The sequence below is a fragment of the Marmota marmota genome, unplaced genomic scaffold, assembly GCF_001458135.2.
Source record: "Marmota marmota marmota unplaced genomic scaffold, marMar, whole genome shotgun sequence".
NCBI lineage: Eukaryota > Metazoa > Chordata > Mammalia > Rodentia > Sciuridae > Marmota > Marmota marmota.
The window spans coordinates 2,025,352-2,042,815 of NW_026000164.1; the positions used below are offsets into that span (position 1 = coordinate 2,025,352).

General features: G+C 39.8%; 1 protein-coding gene across 13 annotated transcripts in view; it reads left to right on the forward strand.

Moving 5' to 3' along the window:
* Positions 1-17,464, forward strand: part of Kmt2c (lysine methyltransferase 2C) — a 255,597-nt gene that overhangs the window by 218,040 nt on the left and 20,093 nt on the right. For 12 of the 13 annotated variants that reach the window (XM_048786668.1, XM_048786672.1, XM_048786664.1 and 9 more), the window contains 8 exons: positions 470-2,289; positions 3,333-3,444; positions 5,656-5,734; positions 7,272-7,335; positions 9,143-9,375; positions 12,722-14,428; positions 15,236-15,448; positions 16,072-16,236. In XM_048786668.1, coding sequence (XP_048642625.1) covers positions 470-2,289; positions 3,333-3,444; positions 5,656-5,734; positions 7,272-7,335; positions 9,143-9,375; positions 12,722-14,428; positions 15,236-15,448; positions 16,072-16,236 — 4,393 coding nt within the window. The remainder of the gene's footprint in view (positions 1-469; positions 2,290-3,332; positions 3,445-5,655; positions 5,735-7,271; positions 7,336-9,142; positions 9,376-12,721; positions 14,429-15,235; positions 15,449-16,071; positions 16,237-17,464) is intronic. The other variant, XM_048786666.1, reaches the window with a different exon arrangement.

The window sequence follows — 17,464 nt, forward strand, 5'->3', positions numbered from 1 at the left end:
CCTTTTTTAAAGTGGCTACTAGGTCTATCTAGACTAATGCCCTAGTTATAATGAGGAAAGGGTTATTTAAGATGTAATTTTTGGGAGAAATGCGATTTAATCTTGTACTATGTCTCTGTGTTGCATGCTTACCCTTACTTCCCCATTTTTGTCTACCTTTTGTCCTTTTTCCTACAGGAAAAAACTACACTCTCCACAAACATTTTCATTCTTATTTCTTAATGGTGGATCTCCATATGCTTGGTGGCTGGCTGTTCCTGGGTTTACATGATCTAATAGAGAGAGGCATTTATTGTAGGGAGTTTAGCAAACCTTACTGCATATGGGTACTTACAAGTACTTTTTAAGTTGGCAGTGACATTTTGCTAAATCATTGCATGTAGCAATGGTATTCCAAAACTTTCTTTTCTCAACCTAATTCTGAATTCAAGAAAATACTGAAATATTTACCCCCTTCCCTTTTTTTTAGATTTGGATTTCCAGGAGGGAGTCATGGTACGGTATCCAGTCAGGACCGATTCCTAGTGCCTCCTTCACAAATAGCAGGAGCTGGAGTTCCTCCGCATCTGAGAAGATCAATGTCTGTAGAAATGCCTGGACCTTTAAATAACTCGCAGATGAATAATCCAGTTGGACTTCCTCAGCATTTTCCACCACAGAACCTGCCAGTTCAGCAGCATAATATACTGGGCCAGGCATTTATTGAATTGAGGCATAGGGCCCCGGATGGAAGACCACGACTGCCCTTCCCTGCTTCTGGCAATGTTATAGAGCCACCTTCTCACCCCAGACATGGAAACTTCATTCCTCGTCCAGACTTCCCAGGCCCAAGACACACAGACTCCATGAGACGACCTCCCCAGGGTCTACCTCATCAGCTCCCTGTGCATCCAGATTTGGAGCCAGTGCCTCCACCTCAGCAGGAACAGGGCCACCCTGCCCATCCATCTTCTGTGGCCATGAGACCTCTGGGTCATTCCTTGGGTGGAGGGTTTTCTGAGGCTCCCTTGACAGCAACTGTGACAGCTGAAAGAGCATCTGGTAATGTACAGATGGCCAGTCGGTCTTCTGATGGTTTGGAGGAAAAACTTGATTCTGATGACCCTTCTGTGAAAGAACTGGATGTTAAAGACCTTGAGGGGGTTGAAGTCAAAGATTTGGATGATGAAGATCTTGAAAATTTAAATTTAGATCCAGAGGATGGCAAAGGAGATGATTTGGATACTTTAGATAATTTGGAAACTAATGATCCCAACCTGGATGATCTCTTAAGGTCAGGAGAGTTTGATATCATTGCATACACAGATCCAGAACTTGACCTAGGAGATAAGAAGAGTATGTTTAATGAGGAACTAGACCTTAATGTTCCAATTGATGATAAATTAGATAATCAGTGTGTATCTGAACCAAAAAAAAAGGAGCAAGAAGACAAAGCTGTTGTTCTTTCTGATAACCATTTGCCACAGAAAAAATCCACTGTTACCAGTGAGATAAAAACGGAAGTCCTATCTCCAAATTCTAAAGAGGAAACCAAATGTGAAACTGAGCAAAGCGATGAGGCTAAAGATGCTCTGGTTACTCCCAGCCCCCAAGCTTCTGCTCACACAGACCTGAATGATGGGGAAAAGAATCCTTTGCCATCTTCTGATTCAGACCTACTTGAGAAAAGAAGTAATCAAGAAACTGCTGGCTCCAGTGCAAGTGTTATCCAAGGATCTGCTTCACTGCCAGCTCAAGATGTGGTGAACTCTTGTGACATCACTGGATCAACTCCAGTTCTCTCAAGTTTGCTTGCTAATGAAAAATCTGATAATTTGGACATGAGGTCTTTGGGGTCTCCCCCACCAACGCTGCCAGCCTCACCCTCCAGTCGTGTGTCGAGCCTGCCTCCTACTTTAGTGGCACCACCTGGCCCTGTTCTGGATAATGCTGTGAATTCTAATGTGACTGTGGTCTCCAGGATGAACCATGCTTTTCCTCAGGGGGTACAGGTAAATCCAGGATTTATTCCAGGTCAGTCATCAGTTAACCACAATTTGGGGACAGGAAAACCTGCAAATCAGACTGTGCCTCTCACAAGTCAGTCTGGTCCCAGTGGCATATCAGGACCCCAGCAGCTTATGATTCCTCAAACATTAGCCCAGCAGAATAGAGAGAGGCCCCTCCTCCTTGAAGAGCAGCCCCTGCTTCTACAGGATCTTCTGGATCAGGAGCGGCAAGAACAGCAGCAGCAAAGACAGATGCAAGCCATGATTCGGCAGCGCTCAGAACCATTCTTTCCTAATATTGGTAGGCATTCCCTTGTGTCTTAAAATAGATTCCTGTGGGCATTAGGATGACCTGCAGTATGCTTGGAACATTTCATTATTGAAATTACATTCTGAATAGAGCACTGAGAATTTCTCTGTTCCTCCTGGACTTTAAGCAGAAAACAATTACAAGCTTTAGATTCCTTCCAGGTAAATCAAGAGATTGAAAACTTGGAGTTGTGATCCTTGTTCTACCTGTCACCCTATTGCTGCTGTGTATTTTCAATCATGGAATAATGAATTTAAGGAAATTATTATAGAAATAAAGCTCTCTGCTATCCTTTTTCACATAGTAAATTCTTGGTAGTTTTTTCCCATAGCCCTATATTTAACTTATCTCTATTGGTTTACTAATATTAACAACAAAAATAGAGCCATGAAGCCCAAGACATCAGTGCTCCAGAGTGTAATCAGTCCACAGAAGGCACTTGCCTGAGGGTTGCTTCTCCTAAGTGAAGAACATGTGCTACCCTGTATGTGCTACCAATTTTGTCATGGAGCTCCTTTTTTCCATTTATATACAAAAAAGATATTTCTTGGTAGCCTCCCAATACTTTTGAGGGCTGACCTCAAGGAATTTATACATTTTTCTTTTAAAGAGAGAAGACTGATTTATTTCCTAGTATTTAAATATCTGCGGGTTCTTATTCCTGAAGCTACAGTGGTAAACCATCCTGACCAGCATTGCAGAAGTTTGGGTGGGAGGGACTTGTATTGCTGTACATTTTTGCTATGCTCTCTCTTAGACTCAATAGACTTCTTTATTTAGTTGCTGCAGGACTGAGTGTTAAAGTGTGCTTCAATTATGGATTACTGAAGTGTAATCAAATTCAGAATAAGGTTGTTAACGATCTCATAATTCCCTCATCTAGTATAAAAACCTGTACTGATTATTAAATAATAATAAGGTGTTATGGAAATCTGTAAATTGAACAATGTTTGTTGTACTTACATGTCATTTAATGTACCTTGAGCCAAGTACTATGAAGTAAGTAACTTTTAAAATGTATTTTTTTTCTTTAGATTTTGATGCAATTACAGATCCTATAATGAAAGCCAAAATGGTGGCCCTCAAAGGCATAAACAAAGTGATGGCACAGAGCACTCTAGGCATGCCACCAATGGTGATGAGCAGGTAGGTTCAGGTGTGCGTCCCATGGGTGTCTGAACTGCATGAGGTTGGTGCTAGTCCTGGAAAGAACATGCGAGACTCGCTCGCTTTCCAGAAATGAACAGTGGTTGTGATACTGTGGGATACAGTGAGAAAGAGCTGTACACGTATAAAGAATCTCCATTAATTTTAGATAGGGTAAACACAAAGTGCGGGGTGGGGAGGGGTGTTTTGTTTCATTGGCAGTGCTTACTAAAAACTTTTCAGTTAACATAAAAGCGTTGATTAAGGCAATTGTGAATTCAGCTCTAAAATATCACCAAACTGATTTTGAACCAGAAGAGAAAGTCAAGAACAGATGAAGATTTCACAGGTTTTCATGCACAGCAGTAAAAAGGGAATTATGCATTAAAGGTGGCTCTAAGTGTTGTTAGCGTAATTGTGAAAGTAGAATAAGTACGACTACAAGGCCATATTTCTTATATTTTAATCATGAACCACTGTCAGAATTATGTGGCTTTTTGTTGTAGTTTTTTGAAAATGCAGGTTCTTTGTTCAACTGCAGACCTACTGAGTGAGAACATCTAGGGATGGTGCTGCATATTTCCATTTCCAGTGAACACTGTGAATTGTTGTTTGAGAACCTGTCAGTACAGCAAGCAGAGAGGCTCAGTTTAGCCTAATAATCTTGTTGAAAACATTTTTATTAAAGGGGATATAATTATGGAATCAAATATAAAATTGCATAGATTTAAGAAAAAGATGATACTTCAGAGAAATTTGAATCCTTAAGAATATAGTTTTTGGGGCTGGGGATATAGTTCACTTGGTAGAGTGCTTGCCTCACATATACAAGGCCCTAGGTTTAATCCCCAGCACCCCCCCCAAAAAAAAAAAATATAAATACACACACACCTGTGGATATTCTGGACATGATTAACATTCTTGGGATCAAAGTAAAGGTAGTGGTACCTAGTGACTTTCAATGCTGAGCAGTGTTAATTAGCACTGTTCCTCCATCACAACGGTTCTTAACCTTTTTGTCTTGAGACTGCTTGGCATTCTAGTGAAACCTTTGGATTTCTTCTCAGAACATTTTAAATGCAAGCCTCAGAGTCAGAAGTCTTCCAGCATCTGATGCCCATTCAGTATCATCTTTCTACCAGTTAAGCATGTGCTTGTGTGCTCAATGTTTAGTTACTGTTCTCCTGAGTGCTTCACAGAAATGGACATGATGGACCCTTTGAGAGTAGTATGGTAGTTGCATAAGGATGCAGATACCTAAGTCTGGATTGAGTATCATTTTAGACAAAGCTGTAGTCACAGAAGGGGTGGTGAGTGATTCACAGCCCTGAGTCAGAAATCAAAAATGCACATTCTAAACTTCAGTACTACCTAAATGCCCGCAGTGTTTGGAGTGTGTTTTGAAATGTGTTTGTGCTATGTGTGTATCTTGATATGTTAAAGCACTCAATAACTCTGGAGGAAATGTTTTCATATAGGCCACATGTTTCTGTGGAAGGCTTATCAGTCTAATTTGAGTAAGGGACATTTCACTGTATTGGTCAGTTACCAATTGTTTTTTTTTTTTAAATTTTTAATATTTGTTTATTTTTAGTTATCGGCAGACATAACATCTTTGTTTGTATGTGGTGCTGAGGATCGAACCTGGGCCGCACGCATGCCAGGCGAGCGCGCTACCACTTGAGCCACATCCCCAGCCCCAAGTTACCAATTGTTAAATGGCTTTTTCAGTAGATACAGAAATATATCTACTGAAAATATATGAACTTTTGAGTAAAATTTTTTGTTTTAGGATATAAATAGATAAGCTGCTAATTAATTTTTAATAAAAATTAGAAAAGGAAAAAAGTCCTTAGTTTATGTGATAAAGCTAAATCTTTGCTCTATTTTTATGCATAAAGGCTTGAATTCAATTCATATTAGAGTCATGTAACAGAATCCAGCCTCTGGAATTAGTTTAGCTGGCTTTTCTCCACAGCCTCCCTGAAACTATCCCCAGATGCTGTTAGAGTAACAATCACCCAGGTTCACAGATGGTGAAGTGGAGAAGGTTCTGCTGGATACACAGAAAATGGAGCTTATGAGGCCTCTCGACAGGGACACATTGCCACAATTCTTCCTTCCCTGGAGAAGAACATTCTTGGGCACCTAAAACAAGTTTTAGTTTGAGAAGCTTACCGTTTGACACATAGTGGGGTTTTTTTCTTACAGGTTCCCCTTCATGGGCCCACCAGTGGCTGGAGCACAGGGCAGTGAAGGACAGAACCTGGTTCCTCAGGCTGTTGCTCAGGTAACCCTGCTCATGTGTCACTCTGGAGGGCACACTGTCCTGTTTCCCACTAAACCCATCTCACAGTAAGGCCACTCCACACAGGAGGGTAGCCTAGGGCCCTGCCTGTTTGTACCGTCAGTGCAGCAGATATGGAGGGGTTAAACTGCTTTTAGAACAGAAAACAAGTTGAGGTTAAAAACATTGAATGTAATTTCTGGAAAGGACCTACACTTAAGGGTAGAAAGTCACCTGGCAGGAAACCAAATGACTAGGGCATCTGGTTTTACATACATACATGCATACATTTATTGCCCCCGGAAGACGAACTTTGGAATGAATCTATTATGTTTAGAATGTAAAACAGTAGCAACAAAAGAGCAGAATCATTCTGTTTTGACATGGGTGGTTGTGTTTCATATTTTCCTTAGCATGACTTAGTTCTGAGGATATGCTCTGTTTAAAATAAGCTTGAAGCGTGAATATTTATTTTGTATTCTTGCTGTTAGGTAGTTTCTGGAGAAATGGAATTCCTCCTTTCATGTGGTATTTCTACAGTGGTTTTTTTTTGTTTGTTTGTTTTGTTTTGTTTTGTTTTGGTTAAAATGTATCTACCTGGAAAACAAGAGCTACCTACTGTATGTCCTTTTGGAATTTTTCTTTTTACTCTGCCAGTTACACTTATTTATGCTGTTGATTATATCTTTTTTCCTTATTAAAAGGAGACACCATTTGATACATTGGAAATTGCATAGATTAAATTTTTAAAAACCAACTCTGAATTTACTCTGCAACTTGGGGCAAGTTTTTTAATCTCTCTTCTGCTCTGTCAAATGTCATGCCAACCTCATTGCAGTGTTATAAAGATTGCACTTTGTGCATTGTGGCTGCTTAGTATCATTTATAATTGTGACTATTTGTACAGTTTGTGTCTAGCAGAACTTGTGACAATCATGTAAACAGTTTTTCAAAATCCATTTTATTAATCAGGTGGTTGCCTAGGAATTATTAGAATAACACTCACCTTCAAAGAAACAAGATATTTATTTATAAAATAAGACATTTCTATTAGTGAATTTCTCTTTTACTATTTGTATGTAAGAACATTAGTTCTTATAAATAACTGTGCTATGGACTGGTGTTTAAAAATGTGGAACGTGTGTTTATCAATTCAATGATCGAAGAAATTAAGTAGACTTAATTAAGAAGTGAGGTTTTCTATGGATCTCTAGCCTAGTACTAGCAGTATTGGATTTATGCTAGTATTATATTTCTTATATAATTGTTTATCTCAAACATAATTATTTTTATCTGAAATCATTCAAATATAATAGTACAGAGACATAAAATAAAATTTCATAATTTAGATCATCACCCCACTAATTTTTCTTAATTTTTATAAAAATCAAAACTAAAGATATTCTAGAAAATTAAAGGGTTTATTTTTTTTTCTGTTTTTCTTTCTTTTTTTTTTTTTTCCTTCTTTTTATAAAGTTTTTTCTTTTCCCTTTATCTGAAGTGTGGAATTAAACATATTTGTAAATTTTACTTATTTTAGGATGGCAGTATAACACATCAGATTTCTAGGCCTAATCCTCCAAATTTTGGTCCAGGCTTTGTCAGTAAGTATAAATCTAATAAGTCACATGTTTTCTGGGGTTGCTTGTTTGACTGTGTTTGTGCTGTTCCGAGCAGTTGGAGTTAGTTTAGGAGTGCTGCCTTCAACTGAGGGTTCTCCTTTTTTAACAGGCATCCCTCCCTGTTAGGGTTGTCTTCTGCAAGGCATGTATTTTCGTTGCTTTTTTTCACCGTGCATGAAGAATTAGAAAAATGTATTTTAATACAGAAAAGTCATCTTCCCCATTCTCTTCAAAACTGTTGTTGCTGTTTTTGTTTGTAGATTGGGCACTTTACAGTCTGTAGAATTAGAACACCATTTGCTCTCATGACAGTCTACCTAAGTGACAGGGATGCTAACTGGGAAAGACAAAAGGCATATGCTCAGAGAGAAGCTAGTTTGCAGCATGGTGTGAAGGTCAAGTAAGCAGGATGCCCCTGAGTCCTTTCTAGTTAACCTCAGGGGTCCCAAGGTGGTTCAGGATAGTATTTAAAAGTTCTGCCCAAACTGAACCTTTTGAAATCTTCAGACTGTTTAGCTAACTTTTTTCACCATTATCTTTCATTTTGCTCACCTCTGCTCTCCTGGTTCCAGAAACCAGAAAGGCTTTCCTTGCGGTAGGTCTCATTCTACCAGAAGCAGAACTTCTGAAACCTTGTGAAAAAGCCTGTTCTTGAAAAATGCCCTTCAAATTTTATAGACTAGATTTCAAGTTCATACATGTGCTGGAACTTCTGGGTTTAGGAACAAACCCAAAGTTTGACCTTTTGGAATTCCCCTGCACTAATTATGATTATAATTTGAATACATATTTGCATTAAAAACAACTACTGTAACCAACTGGCTTTTTCTGGCTTTATTGTGCCCATTGGCTTTGGTTGGATTCTTAATGTATGATGATATTGTTATCATTGATGTTATTTTCAGATGTCCTTCTAGGATTGTATTTCTTTCTTTGTCTTGCTGTGAGTCAAAGAGGTATACTCACAATTTTTCACTACATGAGATGACCCCCTACACTTTTTTTGGGGGGGGGAGGGGGATTGGCATCAATGGAGTAAAGTGCCCTTAGAAAGTGAGGAGGGGAGTGTTGGTGCAAGAGGAAGAGAAGTGACTGTCTGGGGAGATACAGCCACAATCCTAGGAGTAGAAAAGATTTTACTTGCTTAACTGTTCCCTCCCCTTATTTATAGAGATGTAAGTTACAAAATCAATAAAACAAATTACCAGTGTTTTCAATTTATGGATGTCCTTTATAAAAAGTAGGTTTCACATTGGTCCTTCACATTGGATCCAATATTATGAATCCCCCCGCCACCCCGGTTTTGTTTATTTTTTTCACTAGTAAGGAAGAGGGCAAGCTTTATAAATTAAGGGAAATTTAATGGGAAATGATTACCTGGTCCATTCTCTGGACCTTAATAGGACAGACTTACTTTGTCTCTTCAAAATTGGTAAAGTTGAATTCATAAACATATAACTTATTGTTTGACTTTTGGGTTAGATCATTTGATAGTCTTGTAGGTAGAAAGCATTTCATTTCTACGATTGTGTTTTGTAGTATTTATAAGTATTAATTTAACCAATGTCCTAAGTATGTACTTTCTGGTTTCCGTCATTAAATGTATTTCTAAACTCTTCTACTTTATAATTACATAATAGTCTAATATTTAGAATCCTGTTTTCAAATTTTCTATTAAATGATCATGATGAAACTGTATTTCCTTACAAAATAGATTTGTGTAACTCTTGATGATAATCTCGGGCCCTTTAGAAAATAAACACAGATGAATTTTTTATTTTTCCCTCAGATGACTCACAACGTAAACAGTATGAAGAATGGCTTCAGGAGACTCAGCAGCTTCTTCAGATGCAGCAGAAGTATCTTGAAGAACAAATTGGTGCACATAGAAAATCTAAGAAGGCCCTTTCAGCTAAACAGCGCACTGCCAAGAAGGCAGGGCGAGAATTCCCAGAAGAGGATGCAGAGCAGCTCAAGCACGTTACTGAGCAGCAAAGCATGGTTCAGAAGCAGCTGGAGCAGGTAACAGATAGGTTGTTGGATGGAAGCCCTCAGCACCAGAGTGATATGTGATGTGTGGCTCACTGGGAGCGCAGGGTCCTGGTTGGTATTAAATGTCATGTGTAAGTACATTGCCTGGGCACTGCTTATTAACCACAGCCATAACAGCCCCAGTCCTCTCCTGAGAGTGGCCATCCGAGCACATAGGTACTAACTGCCATGGAGAGATCAGTTTTCATAGTTCCGATTTAGAAGAACTATTTTTATATTTTTAGCAACCCTAGAATCTTCAAAGAAATTCCATTATTTCCTCTGCACTAAGAAATCACTCTACGCTCCTGTGTCGTCTAAGAGTCTTTGGTGTGTGTGTGTTTGGTGGGGTTGTTAGTGGATATTTAACTCAAGGGTGCTTTACTACTGAGCTATACCTGCAGCCCTTCTTTATTTTTATTTTGAGACAGGTTCATGATAAATTGCTGAGGCTGGCCTTGAACTTGGATCCTCCTGCCTTGACTTCTCAGTTTCTGGGATCACAAGCTATGCCATGTTCCTGGCTACAGCGTGTGACTTTTTTGAGAACATGGTTCACAGGGAGATTCTAGATGGAAGTAGAATTAGGGATGAGAAGTATGCTTTCTGTAGGCGTTGACCTTAAGATGTTAAAACTGAATAATTAAACTGAAAAGGAAAATTCGCTTTAAAACAAAGTATTCACAGTGATTTTAGAGCACACACCTAGGTATTTACCCAAACCCCCCCCCCAAAAAAAAAGCACCCTTAGGTTTGCACAAAAACCTCTACATGAATATTTATATTCATTGAAAACTGGAATGATTGGCTGGTCACATTGGTACCTGTTTAGCTCCCACCACTCAGGTGGCTGAGGTAGGAGCATCTCTTGAGCCTATGAGTTCAAGACCAGTGTGAGCAACATAGAAAGACCCACATCTCAGAAAAATGACCCCCACCCCAAAGATGAAAGGTTAAAGTGCGGTACCCCATACAGTGGAATACCACACAATGATAACATTGAACTTCTGATAGATGCAGTCAACTTGAATCTCAAGAGCATTATGCTGAGGAAATCCCAAAAGGTTTATGTACTGGTTATAATTGCATTACTTTCTTGAAATTATAGAATTATAAAGATGAATAATAGCCGAACGATGGCCATGGGTGAGGGATGGAAGAGTATATGATATAAATAAGTGGCATAATGGAGTTTTCAGGAGTCATGGATTGCGTCTCCATCTTGATTGTGATGATGGTGATGTTAATTCCATATGTGTTAAAGTTCTTAGATTTATACACCAATGATTAAACTCTGCCTCTAATTTGTCAATCATAATGTTTACATTACAATTTTAAAGAAAGCCAGGTGTGTTAGTGCTAGAAGGGGGCAGAGTATACTGACTCAGCAGAGTTGGAATGCTGCTGTGTTAGGAGCACTTGGGAAACACCCTGGCATCTCATCACGTTCAGCCCTGTTTTCTACTTCTGGAAATAATACTGGCACATTTTCCTGATGAGAACTGCTGAGTCAGTCCAGTTTCCGGTGATGTATTGCAGGTAGCTAACTATTTGATTATGGCTTTGGACTCCAGTCTCCCCTGCAATCCATAGCTACCAAAATAATATACCAGTGGCAGGTGATTATAATATTGCTATAGTTTAAAACTAGAACCATTATAAAATGAGAAGCTTCTTTTTACATTTTAAACTTAAATATTTAGTGTAGGTAAATGTTATTTTAAAAGTAGATAATTTCATAATTAAGTATATTTAGCACTTTTACTGATTTTGCTGTATCTGTATGAGATGTTTTTGTCAAGGGCCTAGTTTTTGCACATATCCCCATTGATCAGATCCTCTATAGAAGCTAATACTCCACTTAATTTGAAAAGTGAGACACATTGTTACAACGTAGTTGCCTATGATCCAGCCTGATCTCAGAAACAAAGGTAACAAAGGTAACAAAGGTGGTTGATAGTAAAGTTTTTAAAAGTAGTCAGAAATGCCAGAGGAAAGACATGTGTTTATGTGCATAGAAATCATCCTAGGGTAGATGCTGTTTCAGGTGCTGTGTACCTCACTGCCATCAGTGAAGTGCAGTGCCTCAGTTCTCACTGGTAAACTGGGTAGAAAAGACGAGGACAAGAAATGAGAAGTCACACAGCTACTAGAGAAAAGACCAAACACCCTTATTTATAGAAGATGTTGGTCTGGCTGGGAAACATAAGAAATTGAAAGTTGAAAAACTACTGTTAGGAGCACTTGGGAAGCACCCTGGCATCTCATCATGTTCAGCCTTGTTCAGTATATCAGTATAATATTTATTGAAAATCAAGTGATTTTGAAAGATACATAACAATATTTTGCATTCCTTCTTTCCCTACCTTCCTCATGGCAAGGTCCACAGAAAGATGGACTACTATTTGACTGATATTTTGTCCTAGTACTTGGCGCATTGAGGCACAAACATTTTTGGAATGATTGAATTGACATTAGTCATTACTTAGAGCCTGATTAGAAACAATTGACAATATTATCTCAGAGCTTGTATAGGTTTCAAAAATTATGATTTTGAGTATGGTATCCATCAAATACAAAGAATGTTATAAATCTAGTTTTTTGATAGGGTATTGTTTGGAGGTTTTTTAAAAATTTTGTTTTATGTACAAAGAGCTAGCATGGTCTCTTTCATTGAGTGGCTGCCTTGAGCAGTCCACTCAAGGAAGATCACTTAGTCCAACTTAACGAAGTTAAGTTGTGTTATGTGCCCTTCACGTACAGACGGGAACATTGGTGCGCAGATTGAGGCTGCATTTCTGGTGAGCAAACATGGCAATTGCAAGAACCCTGTCTGAATTTTCATAGGTGGCTATAATAGACATATTGATGACCTATTTTGCATTCAAGGGTCGAGGTAAAAGGAGAGAGCTAGGGCATGCCTACAGTCTTCCTACATCTCAGGGAGGAGCGTGGCATACATGCTAGTAGTTCATTTTGTTTAAAATGTACTATTTTGCATATTTAAGAAGCAAAATTTTAATGTTTAAAAAATTAAAATTTGAGGTGCTGGGGTTGTGGCTTAGTGGTAGAGCACTCGCCTAGCACATGAAAGGCACTGAGTTTGATCCTCAGCACCACATAAAAATAAATAAAATAAAAGTATTATGTCCAGCTACAACTAAAAAAATGTTTTAAAAATTTAAATTCGAGTTAAATCTCAGTTATTCTGACCTTATATATTTGTGTAATTTCTAAGGCCTTATAAATTAGCTGCTTCCTGTATAACTGTGTGCATTGTTTTATCTTTTCAATGGGTAGTTTAAATGATATATAACTTACTTAATACTTATTTCAGATTCGTAAACAACAGAAAGAGCATGCTGAGTTGATTGAAGATTATCGGATCAAACAGCAGCAGCAGCAGCAGTGTGCACTGGGACCCCCCATCCTAATGCCTGGTGTCCAGCCCCAACCACCCCTGGTTCCAGGTGCCACTCCACCCACCATGAGCCAACCTAACTTCCCCATAGTGCCGCAGCAGCTGCAGCACCAGCAGCACACAGCGGTCATCCCTGGCCACGCTAGCCCTGCTCGAATGCCCAGTCTACCTGGCTGGCAACCTACCAATGCTTCTGCTCACCTGCCCCTCAATCCTCCTCGGATTCAGCCCCCAATTGCCCAAATACCAATGAAACCTTGCACATCAGCCCCAGGTACAGTGTCCAATGCAAACCCACAGAGTGGGCCACCACCACGAGTCGAATTTGATGATAACAACCCTTTCAGTGAAAGTTTTCAAGAACGGGAGCGAAAGGAACGTTTACGAGAACAGCAGGAAAGACAAAGAATCCAGCTGATGCAAGAAGTAGACAGACAGAGAGCTTTGCAGCAGAGGATGGAAATGGAGCAGCATGGCCTGATGGGCTCTGAGCTGGCCTGCAGGACATCTGTGAACCAGGTTCCATTCTATGGTTCTGACCATCCTTGCAATTTTATGCAGCCTCCACGACCCCTTCAGCAGTCTCCACAACACCAACAGCAGATGGGGCAGGTTTTACAGCAGCAGAATGTACAACACAGATCTGTTAATTCACCCCCCACCCAAAATTTTACTCAAACCAATGAACGAAGACAGGTGGTACCTCCCTCATTTGTTCCTGATTCACCGTCTGTTCCTAGTGGAAGCCCCAGCTTCCATTCTGTTAAGCAGGGGCATGGAAGTCTTTCTGGAACCACCTTCCAGCAGTCCCCATTGAGGCCCCCATTCACCCCTGCTTTACCAGTAACACCTCCAGTAGCAAACAGCGGCCTCCCCTGTGGCCCAGACCCTACCATAACCCATGGACAGAGTTATCCGGGATCAACTCAGTCTCTCATTCAGCTGTACTCTGATATAATCCCAGAAGAAAAAGGGAAGAAGCGCAGAACAAGGAAGAAGAAGAAAGACGATGATGCAGAATCCACCAAAGCACCATCAACTCCTCACTCAGATACGACTGCTCCCCCAACACCAGGCATCTCAGAAACTGCCTCCACTCCCTCGGCAAGCACACCTGGTGAGCGTCCTCAGCAGGGAGAGGAGACAGGGCAGCCAGGTGGCCCTTCACCTGCCAGTGTGGCATCAGCCCAGCCATGTGCAGAGTTGGAAAACAGACTTCCCAGTAATGATTTCTCACAAGGAGCTCCAAACCCACAGACTTATGCAAATTCGGAGGTGGATGAGCTCTCCATAGAAACCCCTGCCAAAAGTGAAGAAGTGAAACTGGAAAAAGCTGAATCAGAGCCATGCCCGGGTCAAGAGGACACTAAATTGGAGGAGCAAACTGGTAGCAAGGAAGCAGACACTGCAGCTGGTCCTGTCTCCTTGGTGCAGAGTCCTCCCCATTTGGCTGGAGTCCATGTTACCAAAGGAGAGTCAGGGAATGAACTTCTAAAACACTTGTTGAAAAATAAAAAATCTTCTTCCCTTTTAAGTCAGAGATCAGAGAGCAGTTTCTGTTCAGAAGACAACAGTGCAAAGGATAACAAACTGGTAGACACACAGAACCCAGTGGAAGGATTGGTAAGTGTGAATCATGAAAACTACTACTTTTGTTTTGTTTTGTTTTAAATTATACCTATCCCAGATTCCAATGACTTATCATTTTCAATATGGTTCTGCAACCTTTTAACTCTAAAGACCCACTGTATATTTTGTTGTTTCTATCTCCATGGAATCTGTGTTTCTACTTAACCTATAAATAATAATAAGTAATATTTTGTTTACTATTTTTTTTTAAAAAAAGACATGGCTTGCAGTTTCATGCATAACATGTCTTTCTGCTGGTTACCACACTGAGCTGATCTAACTAAAGAAAGGAGATAAATGTGCCTGTATTTTAAATAAGCATGTAATTTCCATTAACCTCTTTAAAATGTGGAAGATGGCTCTTGTAACCCTGTTAATGTCCTCAAATGCTCAGGGATCACCCACTCTGGAAACCATGTTGTCATCACTAATTAATATTGTACAACTATCATCTTACATGTCGACAGTGTTTCGTTGTGGTTTTCTCACTATCAGTATTCTACTTATTTGAAGTTATCAACATTGGATTTGCTTTTGTTTTTCATTTGTAAGAAGAGCTTAATTGCAAATATGACATCAAGCTCTGCAACTGGTTGTTTTCACCTTTGAGAATAATGCCTGAAAAAGAGGGAATGATATTTTCAGAAAACAGTCAAAACCTTTGGCACCACTATATGTCTTCCCTCCCTAGATTTTGGTACTGTGTTAGGAATAAGATCCATAGATTTGAACAGGTCGGGCATAAACTAAGACTCAAACGTGTTGATAGTTCACTTACTTTTAACTTTCCAATTACATTAGCAAACTTTGGGGGCTCAAATGCAAGGTGATTTTGGATGTGGCAACAACCAGTTGCCAAAAACAGATGGAGGAAGTGAAATCAAGAAACAGCGAAGCAAACGGACTCAGAGGACTGGGGAGAAGGCGGCACCTCGCTCAAAGAAAAGGAAAAAGGATGAAGAGGAGAAGCAGACCATGTACTCCAACTCTGACTCCTTCACCCATCTGAAACAGGTGAGTCTTTCAGAGCAGCCACCTTAAAACTTGGAGGAAGTGAGAGCGCAAGTGCTTTTCAGCCTGTGAAATCCAGCTTTCTCTTTATTTTGATGATTTCCAAATTAAAGTAGAGAGCTACAAGGATAAAGGACACCTGGACTAGAAACCCAATATTGCACCTTATCGTCTTGGCCCCTGAAATTCACAGCACAGTAGACAGATCAGTTAAGTCAGGAGCAGCCTTGGCACCAGGAAAAACTGTCCTCACTTCTTGTGACTGCAGCCACAGGACTCTGCTCATCTAAACTCTACTCTTCCGCATCTATGGTGGTTACAGAGCGGGGAGATGGCTCCTGACTGCTGTTGCTGGTGCCTAGCCTCAGCTCAGGCCTGATTTCTTGCCGAGCAAAGGGGAGGAACCTGTATTTCTTGAGACACCTTGGTAACATCCTTTTAGGACAGATGGGAACAGAGCTTATTTTGGAGCTCATTATTTCTCTCTCCAACATTTTGATACTTCAAAATTCTAAGTCTCATTTTTCTCACGTCTTATTTGCCTAAATTGCTTCGGGTCTTAGGAAGTTGAGGAACACTCAGTTTTGCTTATCGTGTACATTACTCTTAAATGTGTTTTTTAATAGCAGCTCTCTCTGCTCCCTCTAATGGAACCGATCATTGGAGTGAACTTTGCGCACTTTCTTCCTTATGGCAGTGGCCAATTTAATAGTGGGAATCGACTTCTAGGAACTTTTGGCAGTGCCACCCTTGAAGGGGTTTCGGACTACTATTCTCAGTTGATCTACAAGGTATGTTTCTTCACCAGGGTGTTGCCTTGCTTCATCTTTGGATGCCTTATCACAGTTGGTGGAGTGTGTCTTGGTTTTGCACCTAGTTTACATCTAAGCTTCTAGGTATCCCAAAAACGTAAAAACAGCCAACAGATAAGAATTTTACCTGGTGAGGTAGTTCTCACATGAATACTTGAAAGTTTCTCCAGGGCTCACTGCCTCCTGTACCTTCCCATAAGAGTCCTCTGAATCCCCTGAAGTTAGAGCTCTTGGAGCTAACTCCTTGGTCTTCTTTGGGGCCAGCTTTGAATGAACCAGATTCCTTCCCACCCCCAGCCCCCCAAAAAAGATATTTTCTGTAGGTAAGAATACAAATTTTAAAAGTTTCCATGGTAAGGGAAATACAGGTTCCTTATAACCTTTATTATCTTATAAAATTAATTCAAATACCTAGTAAATACTGGGATTTTTAAAAAGTGGTTATGGTCAGGTTTGGTGGTACACACCTGTAATGCCAGCAACTCAGGAGTCTGAGGCGGGAGAATCACAAATTCAAGGCCAGCCTCAGCAGCTTAGTGAGACCCTGAGCACTTAGTGAGGCCCTGTCTCAAAAATAAAAAGGATTGGGGATATAGCTCAGTGGTAAAGCACCTATGGTTTCAATCCCTAGTACTTAATAAAAGGGAAAAAAAAAAAAAAGGTTAGCCTTTTACCTTGAAAAATGAAATTAAAAAGTTCTAAATACATTTTATCTGATAATTTTGACACTAGTTGCTAGGCTATTAAAATACTATAAAACCAAATCAGTTTATCTTTTGGTATTGCTTTTCTAACAGTTTCATAATGGCATCTCACACACACCTTCAATTCATATCTGACTTATTTAAAAAGATCATTTTTGCAAAGTGTTTGAGAGTATTTTCCTGAGGTCTTCTCTTCTGACTTTAATATTTGAAAACTTCTCTCATGCTCCCTCTTCTGTCCATGTGGGCTGTTCTTCAGTTACAAACCCTCTCAGTGCAAGATGTTTATCACCGTTACTTCATGAACTTAGTGAAATCCCATATCTTTGCAAGATTTATAATTCCACTCTACTTTTGATTTGCATGGCATTATGGTAGATTCCAACGTTCCTTGAGATGATAAACAATAAGTGGCAAGTTGGTGGAAAATATTAAACTGGGAGAGATGTTTGAAAAGGAACCTGTTAATATATTTGGTCCTTATAGCACTTTGTTACTCCTTT